The sequence below is a fragment of the Caenorhabditis remanei genome, chromosome V, assembly GCF_010183535.1.
Source record: "Caenorhabditis remanei strain PX506 chromosome V, whole genome shotgun sequence".
In the NCBI taxonomy this organism is placed as follows: Eukaryota; Metazoa; Nematoda; class Chromadorea; order Rhabditida; family Rhabditidae; genus Caenorhabditis; species Caenorhabditis remanei.
The window spans coordinates 4,063,962-4,081,332 of record NC_071332.1 but is presented as its reverse complement, the minus strand read 5'-3'; the positions used below and the strand labels follow the sequence as shown (position 1 = coordinate 4,081,332).

The window sequence follows — 17,371 nt, the reverse complement described above, 5'->3', positions numbered from 1 at the left end:
GTGAAAATTTTTGAGATATGAAATCAATAACGGATTATGAATTATGAATACACAAAAAAACCGGGGAAAAGGTATCAAATACAACAAAAAGGCACTAAAAAGGGAAACGTGAGGTAGTTTTTAGACTGCCTAACTGCAGATGATCAAAAAATGGGTCATGTTAGCAAATGCGCTCTAGCGCAAATTCCTCATAAATTAAACTTGCATTACTTAAACGTGCTCATCGGGGGTTTCTTAGCGGTGTCGTTATTTTCTGTGGCCGTGGAGACCGGGCGGCTATCCGGGGGTTTTGAAAAACTGGGGGATCGATAATAAGTGGAATATTGATTAGACGGTGGCTGTTGAGGAGGCGGACCAGAATTCTGATTCTTCTGCTCCGTTGACGTCTTCTGACTCTCCTGGTCGTCGTCGATGTAGGACGCTTTCACGGCAATCGGATAACGTCTTCTGAAAAAATTTAGATGCTTTAGGACGTACGAGGGCATGCATGGGCATTCAAAATCGGTGGCCTAGAATTTGACGACGGGGAATTCTAGGCCATTTACATAACAAAGGGGATCTCAAAAACAACGAAAAGGGCACAGTCATTCAGAAATTTTCCATTTTAGGCTCCGCCCACTTTTTGCAATTCTGACGCACACTTTTCTGAAACTTTCCAGTTCTTAAAACCATGCGGCAGAAATGCAAAAAGAGGCGGAGCCTAATTTTTAATGTTTCATCACATCTTCCACAACGTCGTAGTCATTCCAAAATTCACAGTTTTCAGGCTCCGCCCATTTTTTTGCAATTCTGATGCACACTTTTAAAGATGCTTTCCAGTTCTTAAAATCGTGCGAAAAATTGGCGAAAATGGGCGGAGCCTAGTTCTCTCAATTGCACCACAACTTCCACAACTTCGCACAGCCTTTCAGAAATTTCCATTTTTAGGCCCCGCCCACTTTTTGCAATTTCGCCACAGGAGATTTTTCGCATTGTTTTCATCAATTCTTAAAACCGTGGGGCGAAAATAAAAAGGGGCGGAGCCTAATTCTGTTAAATGCACAACAGCTTCCACAATGTTGCACAGGTATTCAGAAATTTTCTTTTTTCAGGCTCCGCCCACTTTTTGCAATTCCGACGCACACTTTTTTGAAACTTTCCTGAAAACCGTGTGAAAAATTTGCAAAAAGGGGCGGAGCCTAATTTTCACAACTACACCACAACATTCCACATATCGAATCCCTTACACTGATTATCTCGGTTATTTACATCAGTATGATGAGCTAATACACTCAATTTTCTGAAAATCTTACATTATTGAAAAATTATTTTTCCCCAGACTTGCAACGGACCGGGTCTCACTACCAGTAAAAAAATTTTCCAAAAAATTCAAAATTTCGAATATTTTTATTAATATAAGACGGTTGGAATTTCAAAATTTTTTGCTAGCTAGTTGAAAAATGGTTTTCTGTGAGTAATCTGTACTGAAAATACAGCATTTCCCTGAATTTGAACGATTTTGCAATAAACTGGCAATTGCTAGAAAAAGTTGCACGTGAAGCACAGAGTTTTCCACTTTTGTCTGTTCACGTCATTTTCTGTTCTTTTTTCAAAGTTTATTCAAAAGTACAGAATCGGTATGGATACCGATTTTGTACCAAGAAACTCCTCCAGATTTGGTATTCATACCTATTCTGTACTCTGCATAAAAGATCACGTGAAAAAAGTTTTTTCTCCAAGTTTATTCGAAAGTACAGAAACGGTATCGATACCGATTTTGTACCAAACAACAGCATTGTAAGTTCTGTATAAAAGGTCACGTGAAAAATTGAAAATCCACAATTTCAAAGTGTCAAATTTTATTTATGATTATTTTCGCTTACGTGGATTCAAATTTGATGTTCATCAAGTGGATAAACTCACCAAAATGACAATTTTTGAGGAAAAGTTACCTAGATTCTGTAATTAGGTTTTGATCAACTTACTTTACCTTCTCTTACTTAAAAAGAAAACACATTTTCAAACCTTTTTATGCAAATTTCATTAAAAGGACGTTTTTAATGTTGTTGAATAAGAAAAGGTGAAGTTGATCAAAATCAAATTACAGAATCTAGGTAACTTTTCCTCAAAAATTGTCATTTTGGCCAGTTTATCCACTAGTTGAACATCAAATTTGAATCCACGTAAGCGAAAATAATCATAAATAAAATTTGACACTTTGAAATTGTGGATTTTCAATTCTTCACGTGACCTTTTATACAGAACTTACAATGGTACAGAATTGGTATCGATACCGGTTCTGTACTTTCGAATAAACTTGGAGAAAAAACTTTTTTCACGTGATCTTTTATGCAGAGTACAGAATAGGTATGAATACCAATTCTGGAGGAGTTTCTTGGTACAGAACCGGTATCCATACCGATTCTGTACTTTCGAATAAACTTTGAAAAAAGAACAGAAAATGACGTGAACAGACAAAAGTGAAGCAGATTTGTGCTTACATGATATTTTTCACACATATTTCAACGGAATCAAAGCTGAGAAATGAATATGTGCTAGTACAGAGTTTCTCAATTTTTAATAAAATATAATCGCTAGCAAAAAATTTTGAAATTTTGACCGTCTTATATCGATAAAAAACCCAAGCATACATAGGATTTTTGCCTTTTTTGAAAAACTTTTTTCGAAAAATTTTGTTTAAAAATTGTGCACATTTTTGACTCGATATTTTGCAAGTCTGTTTTTCCCTCCCCGCTCAAAAAAAAACTCACAACAACTCATCGTCGGACGGTCTCAAATGCGCATTCTGCGGCAACAACTTCTCCATCAAATCCTGCGTCGCAATGGTGTTATCAACGTTTGCTCCGAGAGCCCGTCGCCATCTCAACGCGTTCGCCTGATTCTCGTCTCGATATCTCCACGGGTTGATTGGATTCACTAAAGGGGGAGCTGGCCACCATTGCTCCCGTTCCTCGATTCGAGGCGCAGAGTTACTTCGTTTTAATTGGGGTTCTGTTCCGTGGAAATTCCGCCAGAGCTCTTGAACCAAATCGGTGCCGAATATCACTCCAGATTGTAACGTCATCATTCGTATCACAAAGACACCGTCACTTTTCAAATAGTTATCAATGAATCTTGTCACTTTCTCCGGGGCACCGTCTTCTGAAGAGTCAAATTGGATGTCACTCATTTCCAGGTGCCTTATTATAAACCGCTGGTTTAAGTGTCCCCATAATGAGACAATCAACCAGTAGAAGAAAGATCCAAAGGTGAAAATTAGAAGAGCCAGGTACCAGAACCAAAGCAATATGAATATCTTCTCATTAAATATATTAATGACCAGCACGCATTGAATCGTATGCTCTTGCATGTTTCCCATAACGCGTACATCGAAATCACATAATGATACACGAGGGAACATTCCGGATTGCTCCCAAGTGGTGCCATTCAATAAATCCACGAGAGCACCCAACCCGTACCATTTGTACTTATCGGTCTCCAGGAAGCGATTCATAAATAAAAGTTGGAGACAGACATTCGCAAGGTAGAAGAACTTGGTGCAGAGGTACATGGAAGTGACGAAGAACGCAGAGTACGGTAAATTGAATAGCCATAGAAAACGATGCGGTCGGATTTGTTTCTTCTGGAGACGACGGTGAAATCGGAGGGCTCCTTGGAGATGGACGGTTAGGGATTTGATGTTGGCTCGTTTGATGTCGGGTTTGATGTTGTTCGGGTCGGAGGAGAGTTTTACGATCTCGTTGATTTTGATGCCTGGAAAAATGTTTTGATTAAATTTTCTTATTGTAATTGGCAATTTTTTAACAACATTTCGAGTTTTGAAGTTCTGCGCCTTCAAAGATTGCAAGCGAGAAAAGGGGAGATCGCAGAGAAGCTAGAACGTTTGACTTCTCTACATCTCCTTTCTCTCTCTCACAAGGTCTACATTTTTGTAGTTGACAAATTTTTATTAACTTTGTTAGTTTTAAAGATACGACGTTACACAAGCATTAACATTACAGCTCTAGCAATTCCTTTTGAAACGAAGCTCTGGAAACACATAATGAAAGAGTTACTCAACTTTGACACCCCGTAACTTTCTTACGATTGATTGGAAAGTTTTATTCTTATATTTGTTGGGTAGATCAAAAAAAGGCTACATTTTTGTAGTTGAAAGCTTTTTGATAGCTATTCACTCTGCCGAGATACGCGCTGTCTAAGACCAGAGGGTGAGGGCAAGAAACGTAGAGAAAGCAGACACTCTTGTTTCTCTGCGTCTCCTCTTGTCCACCGCTGTAGGTACCTATCTTTAAAGTCGTATATCTCAGAAGCGTGAATAGCTATCAAAAAGTTGGCAACTACAAAAATGGAGCTCTAGATTTGATAAATATGAAACATATAAAATTTTAGATATTTAGTTTATTTGCGATGCCGGGACGCACCATCCAAACTGTCCAATTTTAACAGAAAATCAAGAGAGAAAATCTTGTTTTTTTTCTCGTTGACCTTTTTTTACAACCGGAAAATGCCAAAAAGTGGAATTTTTCTACAGTAGCAACAGCCTAACTGCTCATCTCAAAACGGTTCAACGACGCGCCAGACATTCATTATCGTTCTGCACTCAGTAATTTGTCATTTATCGCGTTTTATCCTCATTTTTTAAATTTAGTTATAAACAGTTATAAATCTAACAATTCCAGTTCCAACTTTTAAGAAAACTTTCTTTTTTTTTCATACCTTGTGCTGTCCCCATAAAAAAGTCTCTAACACAAAATAAATATTTTTGAAGCTAACAACTGTGCAAACACCGTAACATCACTGTGAAATTGTGAAATTGATGTTTGAATTTCTTTGAAACTTATTTTTACACAACTTTTTTGTAAAAAAAAGTACAAAACTTACCAGAGTGCCCCGCCAAATACTTCCATAGCAAACTGGGTAATCGAAAACAGGCAGCCTCGAGCAACAAGAAAAACGGCACCCACTGATAATAACTAATCTTCCTCTGTCTCTTTTCATCGATATGGAGCCCTGCGACCGGCTCATTCGTTGGCACATAATACGTGTCACTGGCCCAGCAATAGTTCTCCGCGTATTGTTCCCAACTGCTACTGAAGATATCGGGTACCAGACATTCCACCGGTTTTCCACCGAATTGCTGGAATGGAAATTAGTGGGTAATTAAATAAGTTATTAACAAACCTTAAAGGATACTAGTACTGATAACCCAATTAACAAATTACATGTAAAATACGAGTGAAGTCTATCGACAAAATCACGGTCATCGCTACCTGCTACATAGCGTAGCATGGAAAGTACAGCGGCCAACACCATCTTGAATTTTTATTCTTTTTTTTTGTGCCAGATTAGGTCCCACTGAACTGCATAACCTAAAAGAATACTTAAATATATAAAAATATATAAGAAAAAGTGAGACTTGAGAAAAATGTAAAGAGTGAAACGGTCGGCGAGGAGAAGGACCAAAGAAAGAGCAAACAAAGGGAAGAAGAAGAAGAAGCGGCGGTGAAGAACAGAAGTAGGTAAACGGAAAGGATTAACACGTAGGGGACAGGCTTAGGTCAGTTTTCATGAATTTTGTATGAAAGAATTCGAGAAAACATGGGCGGTCTTTGAAAACATCATGTAAACAACGTTCCAGACTTTAATCATTGAAAATAAGGTTTTTAATCAAAATTGAAATAAAATGAAATCAATTTTCTGGAAGATTCTGAACATTGAGATCCCAAAATAGGCGGAGTTTGCTTTGCAACATAGTTTTCTCCCGAATTATGTTTTTTTCATGCAAAGGGATTTCGCTATAATTTTTTTACAAATAAGTGTACCTGCTAAGATGCCGGCAGAATTATAAAAAAATATTCGCATTTTATGTTGCAGTTGCAAAAACAGAATCCGCCCATTTTCCACGGAATTTGCAGGGTCTCACTGTAAAAAGCTGTTGTTGCAACTGCGCTCCATTCAAACTGGAAAAACGCTTGGCGAGGGTTTCGGTGGAGCACGATTACATGGTACTGGCAATATTGGAAATAGTTAGAGATATTACTGGTAAAATTGTTAAAATATGGGAAAAATGCAAAAACCCTAACAATAAATTTTCAAACCAAAAAATACATTTTCCGGTAAAAATTACGAAAAATGTGATATTTTCTAGAAAAACAAGTAGTTACTTTACTCTAAAATCACGATTTGTTGTATTTTTGTAACAAAAAAAAGAAAATAGAGAGAGAGAGAGACGCAGAGAAGTCAGACACTCTCGCTTCTCTGCGCCCTCTCTCGCATATCCAGCTAGCTATTTTTAAAGGCTCGTATCTCAAAAACTATGAGAGCTATCAAAAAGTTAAAAACTACAAAAATATTGTATTAGAATAGATCTCTATTTTTTTAGTTGACAACTTTTTGATAGCTCTTCACGTTTTCGAGATATGAGCTTGCAAAGATAGACTTCCAGAGCAGAGATGGTGAGAGATGCAGAGAAGTCAGACACTCTAGCTTCTCTGCGCTTTCACTTGCTAAAAATGTTCCTTTTTGAGCTAAATCTTGTAAAAAACCAAAATTTATCTATATTTGAGAACTTCAATAAGAAAAAGTAATCCCTAACACCTGTTGTTGTCCCTCAGTGTCCACAAGACTCTATTATTTTTCGAATTGAGTGAAAAGATTCGAAGATGAAAGTGAGAATGATAAAACAAGCAAAAGAAATCAAAGGGTCGTGGGAACAAATGGTAAGAAAATGGGTAAGAAATATGGGAAAAGTTTGGAGAGGTAAGGTAGTAAACTGTGGGAATACAAAAAATGTGGGGAAAATCGGTGTGACCCAGAATTATGGGACCGTTAATTTGGCAGATTGTATGCCAGAGGCATCAAACTGGCAATAAAACGGTTCTAGAAAAGATAGTAAACCAAAGTTGATAAGATATAATTAGAATAATGAGATATAATTGGAATATAAGATAACAAATGGGTCGTGTAAATTAAAAATACGGCTTAAAAATTATAGTACCTTGAAAACATGAGCTAATTATCCCGCTGACACAAAAAAAGTTGATGAAATAAATCAAAATGTTCCTCGGGACCCCAACACAAGCTTTCAACGTAACTAGAGCCTCCCTCGAATGCCAGGGACCCCCCGAGAGAGTGTGTATTCTAATAGAGACGCAGGCACTCACAACCTCTCTCTCTCTCTTTTCTCTATGCATTGATCTGTGTGAAAACAGATGAAAAGGAGGGAGATGGAGGGAGCAGAGAGAGGGGAGGAAGACGTCCATCAATTGGAATAAACGACGTCTTCGACCTTGTTTGCATTCCACTTCCCCCCACTTTTTCGTACTTTCTTGTCACAGAATTTGATAAAAATTGGTTTAGGGATGGGCTCACTCTATTTAATAGAATGAAAAAAAAGAAACGTCATTTCCAATATGAATGAAATGAAAAAAAAGCTCGATGAAACATATGTCAGTGTCCCCCTGCGTACAGATTGAAACAAAGGAAGGGAGCTGAGAGTAAACAGTGTTGGGAGAAGGAATGTACAAAATGAATGTAATTTATTGAGAGAAGACAATAACGTTGCTCATAGAGGGGGAATTGTGAATGGCTGTGTTGATTTTCAATGAAAACAGGGAAACTGGGAGCACAAAATATATTCTTGATGTTGTTGTTGAAATTCTGGTTCAAAATATGTGGTAATGTTTACTAGGGAAGGTCATGGCGTCAGTTTGGAGTTATAGAGTGTGCACCTATATTATTGGAAAGCTAAGAAAACGCTGATTCCAAATATATATTCAGTTTTTGCTCTCGAGGCCTGGTATTCGAGAAAAATGAGGTCAAAGTTAGGAAAAATGACAAGTTTTTACCAATTTTCGTGTGTTAAAGAGGCAGTCGTTTGTCATTTTTCCGAACTTTAATCTTGTTTTTCTCGAATACCAGAGAACGAGGGCAAAAACTGAATATATATGTGAAATCAGCGTTTTTTCAGCTTTCCAATGAATTTAGTCACGTTTCATATCTCCGCACTGACCCGATGACTTTTCCTGGTTAGTTAGTTTCACAAAGTTAACTGACAAAGGAAGTTCATGACGAGGAGGGATGAACTTTTTTTTATCAAGGGGACCTCTGATACTTTCGATTCCAAAACTGCAAGAAAAAATCAGCCAAATGAATTACGAGCCGTCAAACTTTACTATTGAAAAGCTATTTTCAATAGTAATTTTATTGAATATGTAGTACTTTTCAATAATGCTTTATTACTTTTCAAGTACTTTTTAATAGTAAAAGTGTGACGGCTCATAACTCGGTCCACATGAGCATTTGGTTGATTTTTCTTGCATTTTCGGAATCAGCATGGTCGCCAGTATCAGAGGCCCAATTTATAGTTCAACTCGAACTTTTTTTGGATTTTGCTGAAGTTCAAGGAAATTCTTATTATATCTTTCAGAACTGGGGAATTGCTGGCCGAAAATTTCAGTTGGAGGTTCTTGCTTTGCTGAAAAACATCTTTAGGGTTTGGCTTCATAGTCACCGAACATTTTTGACCAGTCATAAATTAAAAAATCAACGGATTTTCACTTTATTATATAAAAAATCATAAATAAATACAAACGTTTCATAGTCCCTGAGAATAAATTGAAAAAGAGATAAAATGTAAGAAATCATGAAAGACATTAGAGAATCTTAATTACATTACCGCAATAATTAATAACTAAAACTTCTCCAGATTGTGAACTATCCGGTTTCGATGGTAACCGCAGCGACGAATGCAAATTTTAAAAAATAAATCAAGAGTGAAGGCAAAAGTTAGATAGAAGCCTGGTAACGGATCCACTTTGACTTTTGCACATGGCGGCGAATGGAGATATATCAACACGCTATGAATGAAGACAATCCAGACAGATAGAACGAATATTCCCATCGCAGTTATATTCTGGAAACGAGACAGTGTCATATTAGCACGACACGCTTCTTACAACTGCGCTCTACCGAAACCGAAGAAAATAGTGTGCGAAATTCTCAAAGAAAAAGAGACATTTTTCAAGGGGATTTCGGTGGAGCGCATTTGGAATAACTGCGCCGAGCAAATATAATGGTTTTGAAAAAAGTTTGAAAAGAAGCCAGCAGGGAATTCGGGCATTTGAGTATAATAGTTTCACAAAAAACTAACCCATCGGAACCCTCGATTATCTATCAGTCTAATTTCTTCTTCCAAAATCGAAACTTCTTTCAATTTGACCGAATTGAACTTCTTCAATTGATCTTTATAAAACTCCAAATATTCCTCATTTTCTGCTTCTTCCAAATTGAAGGGCACTTCCTTAATTTCGTCTGCATTTTCGATATCTTTGTTATTCTCTTTCATTTTTGATCTAAAACAATTATTTAGAGCATGGGAGTTTATAGTAAAAATCACTAACTTTTCTTGTCGTTCTCGAATGTACAAATATCCAATTGGAAAAAGGAAAATAATTGTTTCAACAACAAAAGCTGAGTTTCGTAACGCTTCATCCATTCCGCGAATTTCGATACATTGATAAACTTCTACTGTAGCCATGAAACATGTGAACAACGTCCACATTGCTACGCATTGTTTCTGCAAGTTTTAATATTTTAAACTTTAAGTTGTTGACAAGGATGGTGTTTCAACATGGCGAAGTCAAGAAACAGGTAATACTTTGCTGAGCCGTGTCTAACTAGGGAAGGGCTCCAGGTAACCGTGGTGTTCTAGGACGTGACCGGTATCATTGGATAGCTGAGAAAACGCTGATTCCAAATATATATTCAATTTTTGTTATCGATGTCTGGTATTCGAGAAAAACGAGGTCAAAGTTTGGAACGCTGACAAGTCGTGGTGTGGGCGGTAGTCAGGTAATAACTTGGCAGCGATCCGAACTTTGACCTCGTTTTTCTCGAATACCAGACATCGATAACAAAAACTGAAGATATATTTGGAATCAGCGTTTTCTCAGCTTTCCAATGATATAGGTCACGTCCTATAATTTCAAACTGACTTCGTGACCTTCCCTAGTAATTAGTATTTTGGTATAGATATTTTATACATAAATCATTTGAAGATACCATGGGCAAATATGTTATAAACATTCTTTAAACTGATTTTCAGGCTCACAGCCGACATAATATAGTCTTCGAATACTATACAACACATCTTATGTCACCTCCCCCAGCCCCGAGCTGTAACTCAAGCCAATTAGCGGAGTTTTAATTACAGCAATAAAATCCTCGAGAAAAAACTTACATATGACCACAAATCCACTATCTTCTCTCCAACCTCTTTTTTGCACCGTTTCCATTGCTCGATCAATTTTTTATTACTATTCTCCAAGCAAAACAACAAGAAATCTTTTTCCGTTGGACCCGGAAATACAGAGATCACAGAAATTTCAGATTGGGAAACACATGATGATAAAGAAGATAAAGAAAACCGTCGATAATCATACATGGATTCTGAAATAAACTGTGAGAAATCGTATACAAACTAATAACGAGTGGTCCAGATTGAACGGTAAGATTGTAATGCGTAGAAGAGACGGAGACGAAGATCTCCGTACAGGTCTCTTTATTCATCCTTGGAGACATCCAAGACCTTATGTGAAAACGAGAGATCCCCGAGGGGTAAAGATAAGAGCGGGGCAAATCCACGATGAGGCCAGGGCTACCAATACAGCCGCGCTCTATTGACAAGAATAGTGCACTTTCTGCGTCACGGTGAGCATTAGAACTTATATAGCCCCGGTATAGTACGTACATAAGTTTGAATATTCACCGGGACGCAAAAAATGTACCATGCTTGTCAATAGAGTGCAGCAGCATTGGTAGTCCTATCCTCATCGTGTAAATCTTATTGTGAGGCAAAATGACGCGTGGTCGGAAATTACTCATATTTTGGGTGAATAATACCCATCCTGACCGAAGATTACAGTATGGGTTTCTAAGCCGCTCTTGTCCTGTTGAAAAACACCTTTGCCTTTTTTGTCTCCTAACATTTTTGACCGTTTATAAGAATTTTAGTATAAAATGGATGTAGACTTTATTGTTTCAAAAATATACATCACAAACAAATACAAACGACTCATAGTCCCTGAGAATAAATTGAAAAGAGGTAGAAGGTAGGAAATCATGAAAGACAGAAGAGAGTCTTAATTACAGTCCCTGAGAATATATTGTGAGAGGTCGAAAGCATGATATTTCAAAATATCGTATAAAAAGGTTACAAGGGATATCTATAGATTCCGCAATTTGTGAGCTATCCGGTTTCGACGGGTCCAGTAGCGACGAATTGATCGACAGCAATCACTGAACAGGAAGCAAGGGGCACAAGAAATGTCAGAAATGTGAGGCATAACTTTAATTAATGCCCAAAAAGTTGCGAAAATAGTCATTCCGGCATGATCCCTTGCATCTCTAATGTCTTCCTGTTCGCCAGTGTGGAATGCAATCAATATCATGTGAATCTCACAAATCCAAAAGGATATAGCGTATATTGAGACTACGTTTACTTCCTGAAAATCATATTGTGTCTTTTTATATCCCACAAAAAACTAACCCAGGTGATATTCCTATCCTTCATTTGCTGGACTTCTTCTTCCAAAATCGAAACTTCTTTTAGTTTGGCAGCATTAAACTTCTCCAATTGATCTTTATACAACTCCAAATATTCCTCATTTCCTGTTTTTTCAGAATCGAAAATAACCTTTCCAATTTCTCCTTCACGCTCAATATCTTCATTTTTCGCGTTAATTTCTTTTCTGAAACAATTTATTTGAAGCAAGGCATACCAACTAAAAAAACTCACTTTTCACGTTTTCGACGTATCATAAAATATATTATTGGAAATAGGAAGATGACAATCTCGCCGACCAAAAGGCTTGCAAGCAACCGTTGACTCATGGTGATGCATAGGGAAACTTCTTTTGTAGCTATGTAACAGATGAGCAACATGCAGAATGTCAAGTATGCTTTCTGCAAGAATGCTTTGGATCATATTTGTCAAGGACCGGCCCGGCAAGTCCCCTGATGTTGGCGCCGATCAACAGGGCAGAACCTTGACAGTTTCGGAATTTTTTTATTGTATAGCTACTTTGCTATTCGGAGAGAGACGGCTCGAAGCAATATTATGAGTTGAAAAATACACCAAAATGTAGATCTCGGCGAGTTCTATGTCCGTGACCTACTACGGGCCGGATGGCCATTTGTTAATGTGCCGCGGGCCGGGAAAAAGTGCCAAAAACGCGAAAATGGCCAAAAAAGCTATTCTAGCCCGGCCCGCGGCATATTAACGAATAGTCATCCGGCCCGTAGTAGGTCACGGACATAGAACTCGCCGAGATCTACATTTTGGTATATTTTTCGGTTCATAATTTTGAGTTTAACGCGAGTTACGAGACGGCCCGTGTCGGCCCGGATTGACGCGGTCTGCAAGTATTCTTATATCTTTATTTAAGATTCTAATGGGGTTATTCATCTCCGGGAAAAACGTTTTTTTCCATCGATTCATTTACCGGAAAAAACTGTTTTTTTCCGTTTTTTCGGCGAATGAATTGATGGAAAAAACATTTTTTCCGAAGGTGAATAACCATATAAGGGAAGTGAATACTTAGAATCACCGGGGCACGTGACCAGGGTTTTACGTAGGCGTTCCTACACAACACTGTCTTCTGTTGAAAAACAAAAAAAAACAAAAAAACTTACAAATTCCCAAAACTCGACAGTTAATTTTCCAATTTCCTTCTTTTGCTCTTTCCATTCCTTGATGTATCCATCCCTGCTCTCCTCCAATTTTTTGATTTCCTTTTCCTTTGGTGTCAATTCTTCAGAATTTAGAGGCTTTTCAGTTTTTAAATCATCTGCTGCGAGCCGCTGATGATCATGCATGGGTTCTGAAAATATGGAATAGTAAGACATTTGAAAAATCGATTGACAGACGAAAGCTCGTAGAAAGTGTGGCCTAGTAACGAATTGCAAAAGAAAGAGTATTATAGAAGAGACGGAGACACATGACGCACGTGGTCTTGAAAGAATCGGAAGGCGTCCAAGGGATGAGGAGACGCAGAGAGCACAACTCGGGCAATGCTGGCCGAAGTTTTTCAGTTTGGGTGCTGTCGCAATGCCGTGAAAGCTGCATAACTGTTGCATATGTTCTGATTGGTCGTTATTGCGGTGGAACTGTAGCGGAAAGAAGCCGAGTAAATAAACATAATTCATCATCAGGACTTGCAGTTCGTTTCAGACCGTCAAGGCTCAAAAAACACTAAATTAGATGCACTCTTAACACTTCCCGGCATAAGTTCGTGAACCGATAATTATAACTACCAGATGAATGACATGAAGCAGGGAAGATAAAACGCATATGGCCATTCCGGTTGCTTCCTGAAAGGAAAAGTAGAAAACAATTTATTTTTCTAACAATTATTTAAAAAAAACACTAACCCAGTGGAAATTCCTTTTTTCCAAAAGCCGATTTACTACGATTTTATTATACCTAACTTTCAAAAAATACATCACGAACAAATAAAAATGATTTATAGTCGCTGAGAATATATTGAAAAAGAGGTAAAAGGTAAGAAATCATGAAAGACATAAGAGAGTCTAAGAAAATATTGGATGAGGTACAATGTATGATAACATGGCATTATACGGTTACTATACATGCTGCAATTTGTGAAAAAAAAGCAAGGGTGACACGAAATATAAGGTACAATTCTCAAAAAAGTGAAAAGAGTTGCTTGAATAGTCGCTACGTGCTGACTGTTCGCATCTTTAATGTCTTCCTTTTTGCCAGTGTGGAGTGCTATTAACGCCATATGAATCGGACAAATCCAGCAGGATGCCGTGAATATTAATACTGCGGTTATTTCTTGAAAAACATGTTTCTCTGTTATGTAGTTTAAAACTTATTTCTAAAGAGAGTTACAGCGATTCATACTCAAATTTCTAGAAATTTTTCAGAAAGAAAGTGATCAAAAGAACTAACCAGCGCATGTTCTTCTCCCTCATTAGCCGGATTTCTTCCTCCATAATCGAAATTTCTTTTGACTTGGCAGCATTAAACTTTTTCAATTGATCCATATAGAACATCAAATACTCTTCTTTTCCTTCTTTTTCAGAATCAAAAATAATCTTTCCAATATCTCCTTCACATTCAATGTCTTCATTTTTTGCTCAAATTTCTCTTCTGAAACGATTTCTATGAAGCAGTACACAAAAAACTATAAAACCCCACTTTACTAGTTTTTCACGTACAACAAAATATATTAATGAAAATAGGATGCTGACAATCACGGCACCCATAAGGTAATCATATAGCTGGTTACTCATGGTGATAAATAGGGAAACTTCTTTTATAGCCACGCCACAGACGCAAATCGTACAGACTGTCGCGATTCCTTTCTGCAAGAACGTTTGGATTATTTTCGTTTTTGAAAAACAGAAAAATACCGAAACTTACAACTCCCCAAAAATCAACTGTCATTTTTCCAACTTCCTTCTTGTGCTCTTTCCATTCCTTGATGTTTTCATCACTGCTCTCCTCCAACTTTTTGATTTCTTTTTCCCTTGGTGTCAATTCTTCAAGATTTAGAGATTTTTCAGTTTCTGAATCATCTGATGAGAGATCTGATAGTGAGACAGAATGAGGCGTGGTCGGAAGTTTCATCTGATTTTGACGAACGTGATACAATTAAACTTACCGAAGATTTCAGTATGGGTTTCTAGGTCCTGCTGAAAAATACCTGTCGGGTTTGGCTTTAAGAAAATGAAAGGATGTAGACTTTATTGTAACTTTCAAAAAATATATCACAAACAAATACAAATGATTCATACATAGTCTCTGAGAATATATTGAAAAAGAGGTAGAATTTAAGCAATCATGAAAGAAGTCTTAAGAAGAGAGTCTTAATTACATTACCTGAGAAAATATTGGATAAGGTGGGATGTACAAAAGCAAAAAGTAGTAAAGAGGTAGCTTGTACAGTACCGGTCAAAAGGTTGTAAACTTTGGCCGTTATCAGTTGAAATTATCCAACTTTAAGAGTGTGTCATGGTTGTTCTTATTGTCCCATAAAGTAGATTGTTAATGAATTATACAGAACAAAGGTGGAGCTCCATTTTCGCAGTTGGCAACTTTTTTTGTACAAGTACTCACTAGCAAGTTACGTATTGACCAAGTAATTTATCTCTTAAATCGACCGATTTCAGTCCAAAATAGTGCGATTTTTGAGCTGTCAAGTACACTCTCAAAGTTGGACAATTACAATTGAAAACGGTCAAGGTTTACATATTTTGACCGCTACTGTATGATGTGGCCTATAAAGGTTACTATACATGCTGTAATTTATGAATTATCTGGTTTCGACGTTTCCAGCAGCTACGAATTAATCGACTACAAGCACTGAACAGAAAGCAAAAGGGCCAACATATAAAATCGATGATGTAATGCGCAACTCTCTGAAGGGCCACTAAACTTGCTGGGATAGTCGCTACGCGCTGATTCTCCGCTTTTTCCTCGTCCACTTTGTTGCCAGTATGGAGTGCTATCAACTCCATATGAATCTGACAAATCCAGAAGGATGAAGCGAACATTACGGCTGCGATTATTCCCTGAAAAACATACTTGTCGGTTGTGTCTTTTCATATTACCCATCCGCAGGTCGCTGACCGCAGGCTAAATTTCGGCCCGGGGACGCGGAGTGGGTCTCGTTGCGGAATTTCGATTTACCGCGGCTCTCTATCGTACTTTAGCCATTAAGAAGTTTTAATACTACGGTACTCGCTACGAGACCGACCGGGCCGAACGCGTCCCCGGGCCGAACTTTGAGCAAACGATCAGCCATCGGCGGATGGTTAATATCCAATAGTTAAAATTTTCACTAAGTTTGTCTAGGTCAAAAATATGACTTTTAAGTCGGAAGTCGGAATTCCATGAAACTCTGGTGTATATTTACATACATATTTTTTTAAATGTCTGAAATTTTTCAGACAGAAACGGATAAAAATAACTAACCCAGCGGATATTCTTTTCCCTCATCAACCGGACTTCTTCTTGCAAAATCGAAACTTCTTTTGATTTGACATCATTAAACTTTTTCAATTGTTCCATATATAACTCCAAATACTCTTCATTCCCTTCTTTCTCAGAATCGAAAATTATTTTTCCCATGTCGCCTTCCGCTTCAATGTCTTCATTTCTTGCTTTGTTTTCTGTTCTGAAACAAACTTCAAAAGTTAAATAAGACATACCAACTATAAAAACTCACTTTACTAGGTGTCCGCGTTTTATAAAATATACAAGTGGAAATAGGATGATGAGAATCTCGAGGACCACAAGGTATTTAAATAACTGTTTACTCATGGTGATACATAGGGAAATTTCTTTTGTAGCCATGCAACAGACGCCCATCATACATACTGACACGTATGCTTTCTGCAAGAATGTTTGAACCATAGTTGTCAAATACCGGCCCGACAAGACCCGGATTTTGGCGCCGATTATCCGGGCCGGGCCCTGACAACTAAAAACACTAAAACTTACAGCTTCCCAGAATTCAACTGTCATTTTTCCAACTTCCTTTTTGTGCTCTTTCCATTTCTTGATGTGTTCATCCCTGCTTTCCTCCAATGTTTTGATTTCCTTTTCCCTAGGTGTCAATTCTTCATGTTTCAGAGGTTTTTCAGTTTCTGAAACATCTGATGAGAGCTGTTGATAATCATTCATGGGCTCTGGAAATGTGGAATTTATTTTTATTTATTTGTTTATAGAAACGAAGGAGGAATACACTGACACGTTACATCAAGATAAAGTTTATAAAATTTTATTATTTATGCTAAGGGCACAGGTTAGAAGTTATGAGAGTTGAGGGTAAGATACTTAGTAAGATTTAATTTGAAATTATTTAATAAATAATATGACTTTTGGAAAAAAAATCCAATGACAGACGAAAGCTCGTTGAAAATTTCTACGGGAAAGTGTAAGCATGTAAACAGTTGCAAAAGAAATAGTACAAAGTGTAGAAGAGACGGAGACACATGACGCGCGAGGTCTTGAGGGAATTGGAGGGCATAGAATAGAGTGCTCCCGAGGGATGGGGTGACGCAGAGAGCACAAGAGGCACAACTCGGGCAATGCTGGCCGAAGTTATCAGTTTAGAGAGTTCTTGGCAGACGAATAATCGTAGTAAATTAAATAAACATAATTTTTTCAACTACGAGACCATCCCGCGAACTTCCCAATAAACTACCGTAAATACTGTATTATAACGGCATGCCGTTATATTTTTCAACTGTTTCCCAGAGAAATTTTGTGATATTAGAAACTCATTAAAATTAAACAAAAAAACTTTTTTGGACGTTCTAATTGCTGATCAAGAAGTTA

The 17,371-nt window shown here is 37.5% G+C and overlaps 3 protein-coding genes across 3 annotated transcripts; all 3 read right to left on the bottom strand.

Moving 5' to 3' along the window:
- Nucleotides 1-206: 206 nt before the first annotated feature.
- On the bottom strand, nucleotides 207-5,313 carry GCK72_017150 (uncharacterized protein; the record flags this gene model as incomplete). Its single annotated transcript, XM_003096455.2, has 4 exons — nucleotides 207-447; nucleotides 2,751-3,753; nucleotides 4,882-5,137; nucleotides 5,182-5,313. 4 exons carry the CDS (start codon nucleotides 5,311-5,313, stop codon nucleotides 207-209), a joined length of 1,632 nt encoding a protein of 543 aa, XP_003096503.2.
- Nucleotides 5,314-8,692: 3,379 nt separating this feature from the next.
- GCK72_017149 (uncharacterized protein) lies at nucleotides 8,693-14,656 on the bottom strand (the record flags this gene model as incomplete). Its single annotated transcript, XM_053731915.1, has 7 exons — nucleotides 8,693-8,914; nucleotides 9,152-9,353; nucleotides 9,402-9,577; nucleotides 11,549-11,750; nucleotides 11,798-11,964; nucleotides 12,694-12,881; nucleotides 14,440-14,656. 7 exons carry the CDS (start codon nucleotides 14,654-14,656, stop codon nucleotides 8,693-8,695), a joined length of 1,374 nt encoding a protein of 457 aa, XP_053580828.1.
- Nucleotides 14,657-15,318: 662 nt separating this feature from the next.
- On the bottom strand, nucleotides 15,319-16,714 carry GCK72_017148 (uncharacterized protein; the record flags this gene model as incomplete). Its single annotated transcript, XM_053731914.1, has 4 exons — nucleotides 15,319-15,600; nucleotides 16,004-16,205; nucleotides 16,257-16,423; nucleotides 16,532-16,714. The coding sequence occupies 4 exons, from the start codon at nucleotides 16,712-16,714 to the stop codon at nucleotides 15,319-15,321; spliced, it is 834 nt and encodes a 277-aa protein (XP_053580827.1).
- Nucleotides 16,715-17,371: the final 657 nt, after the last annotated feature.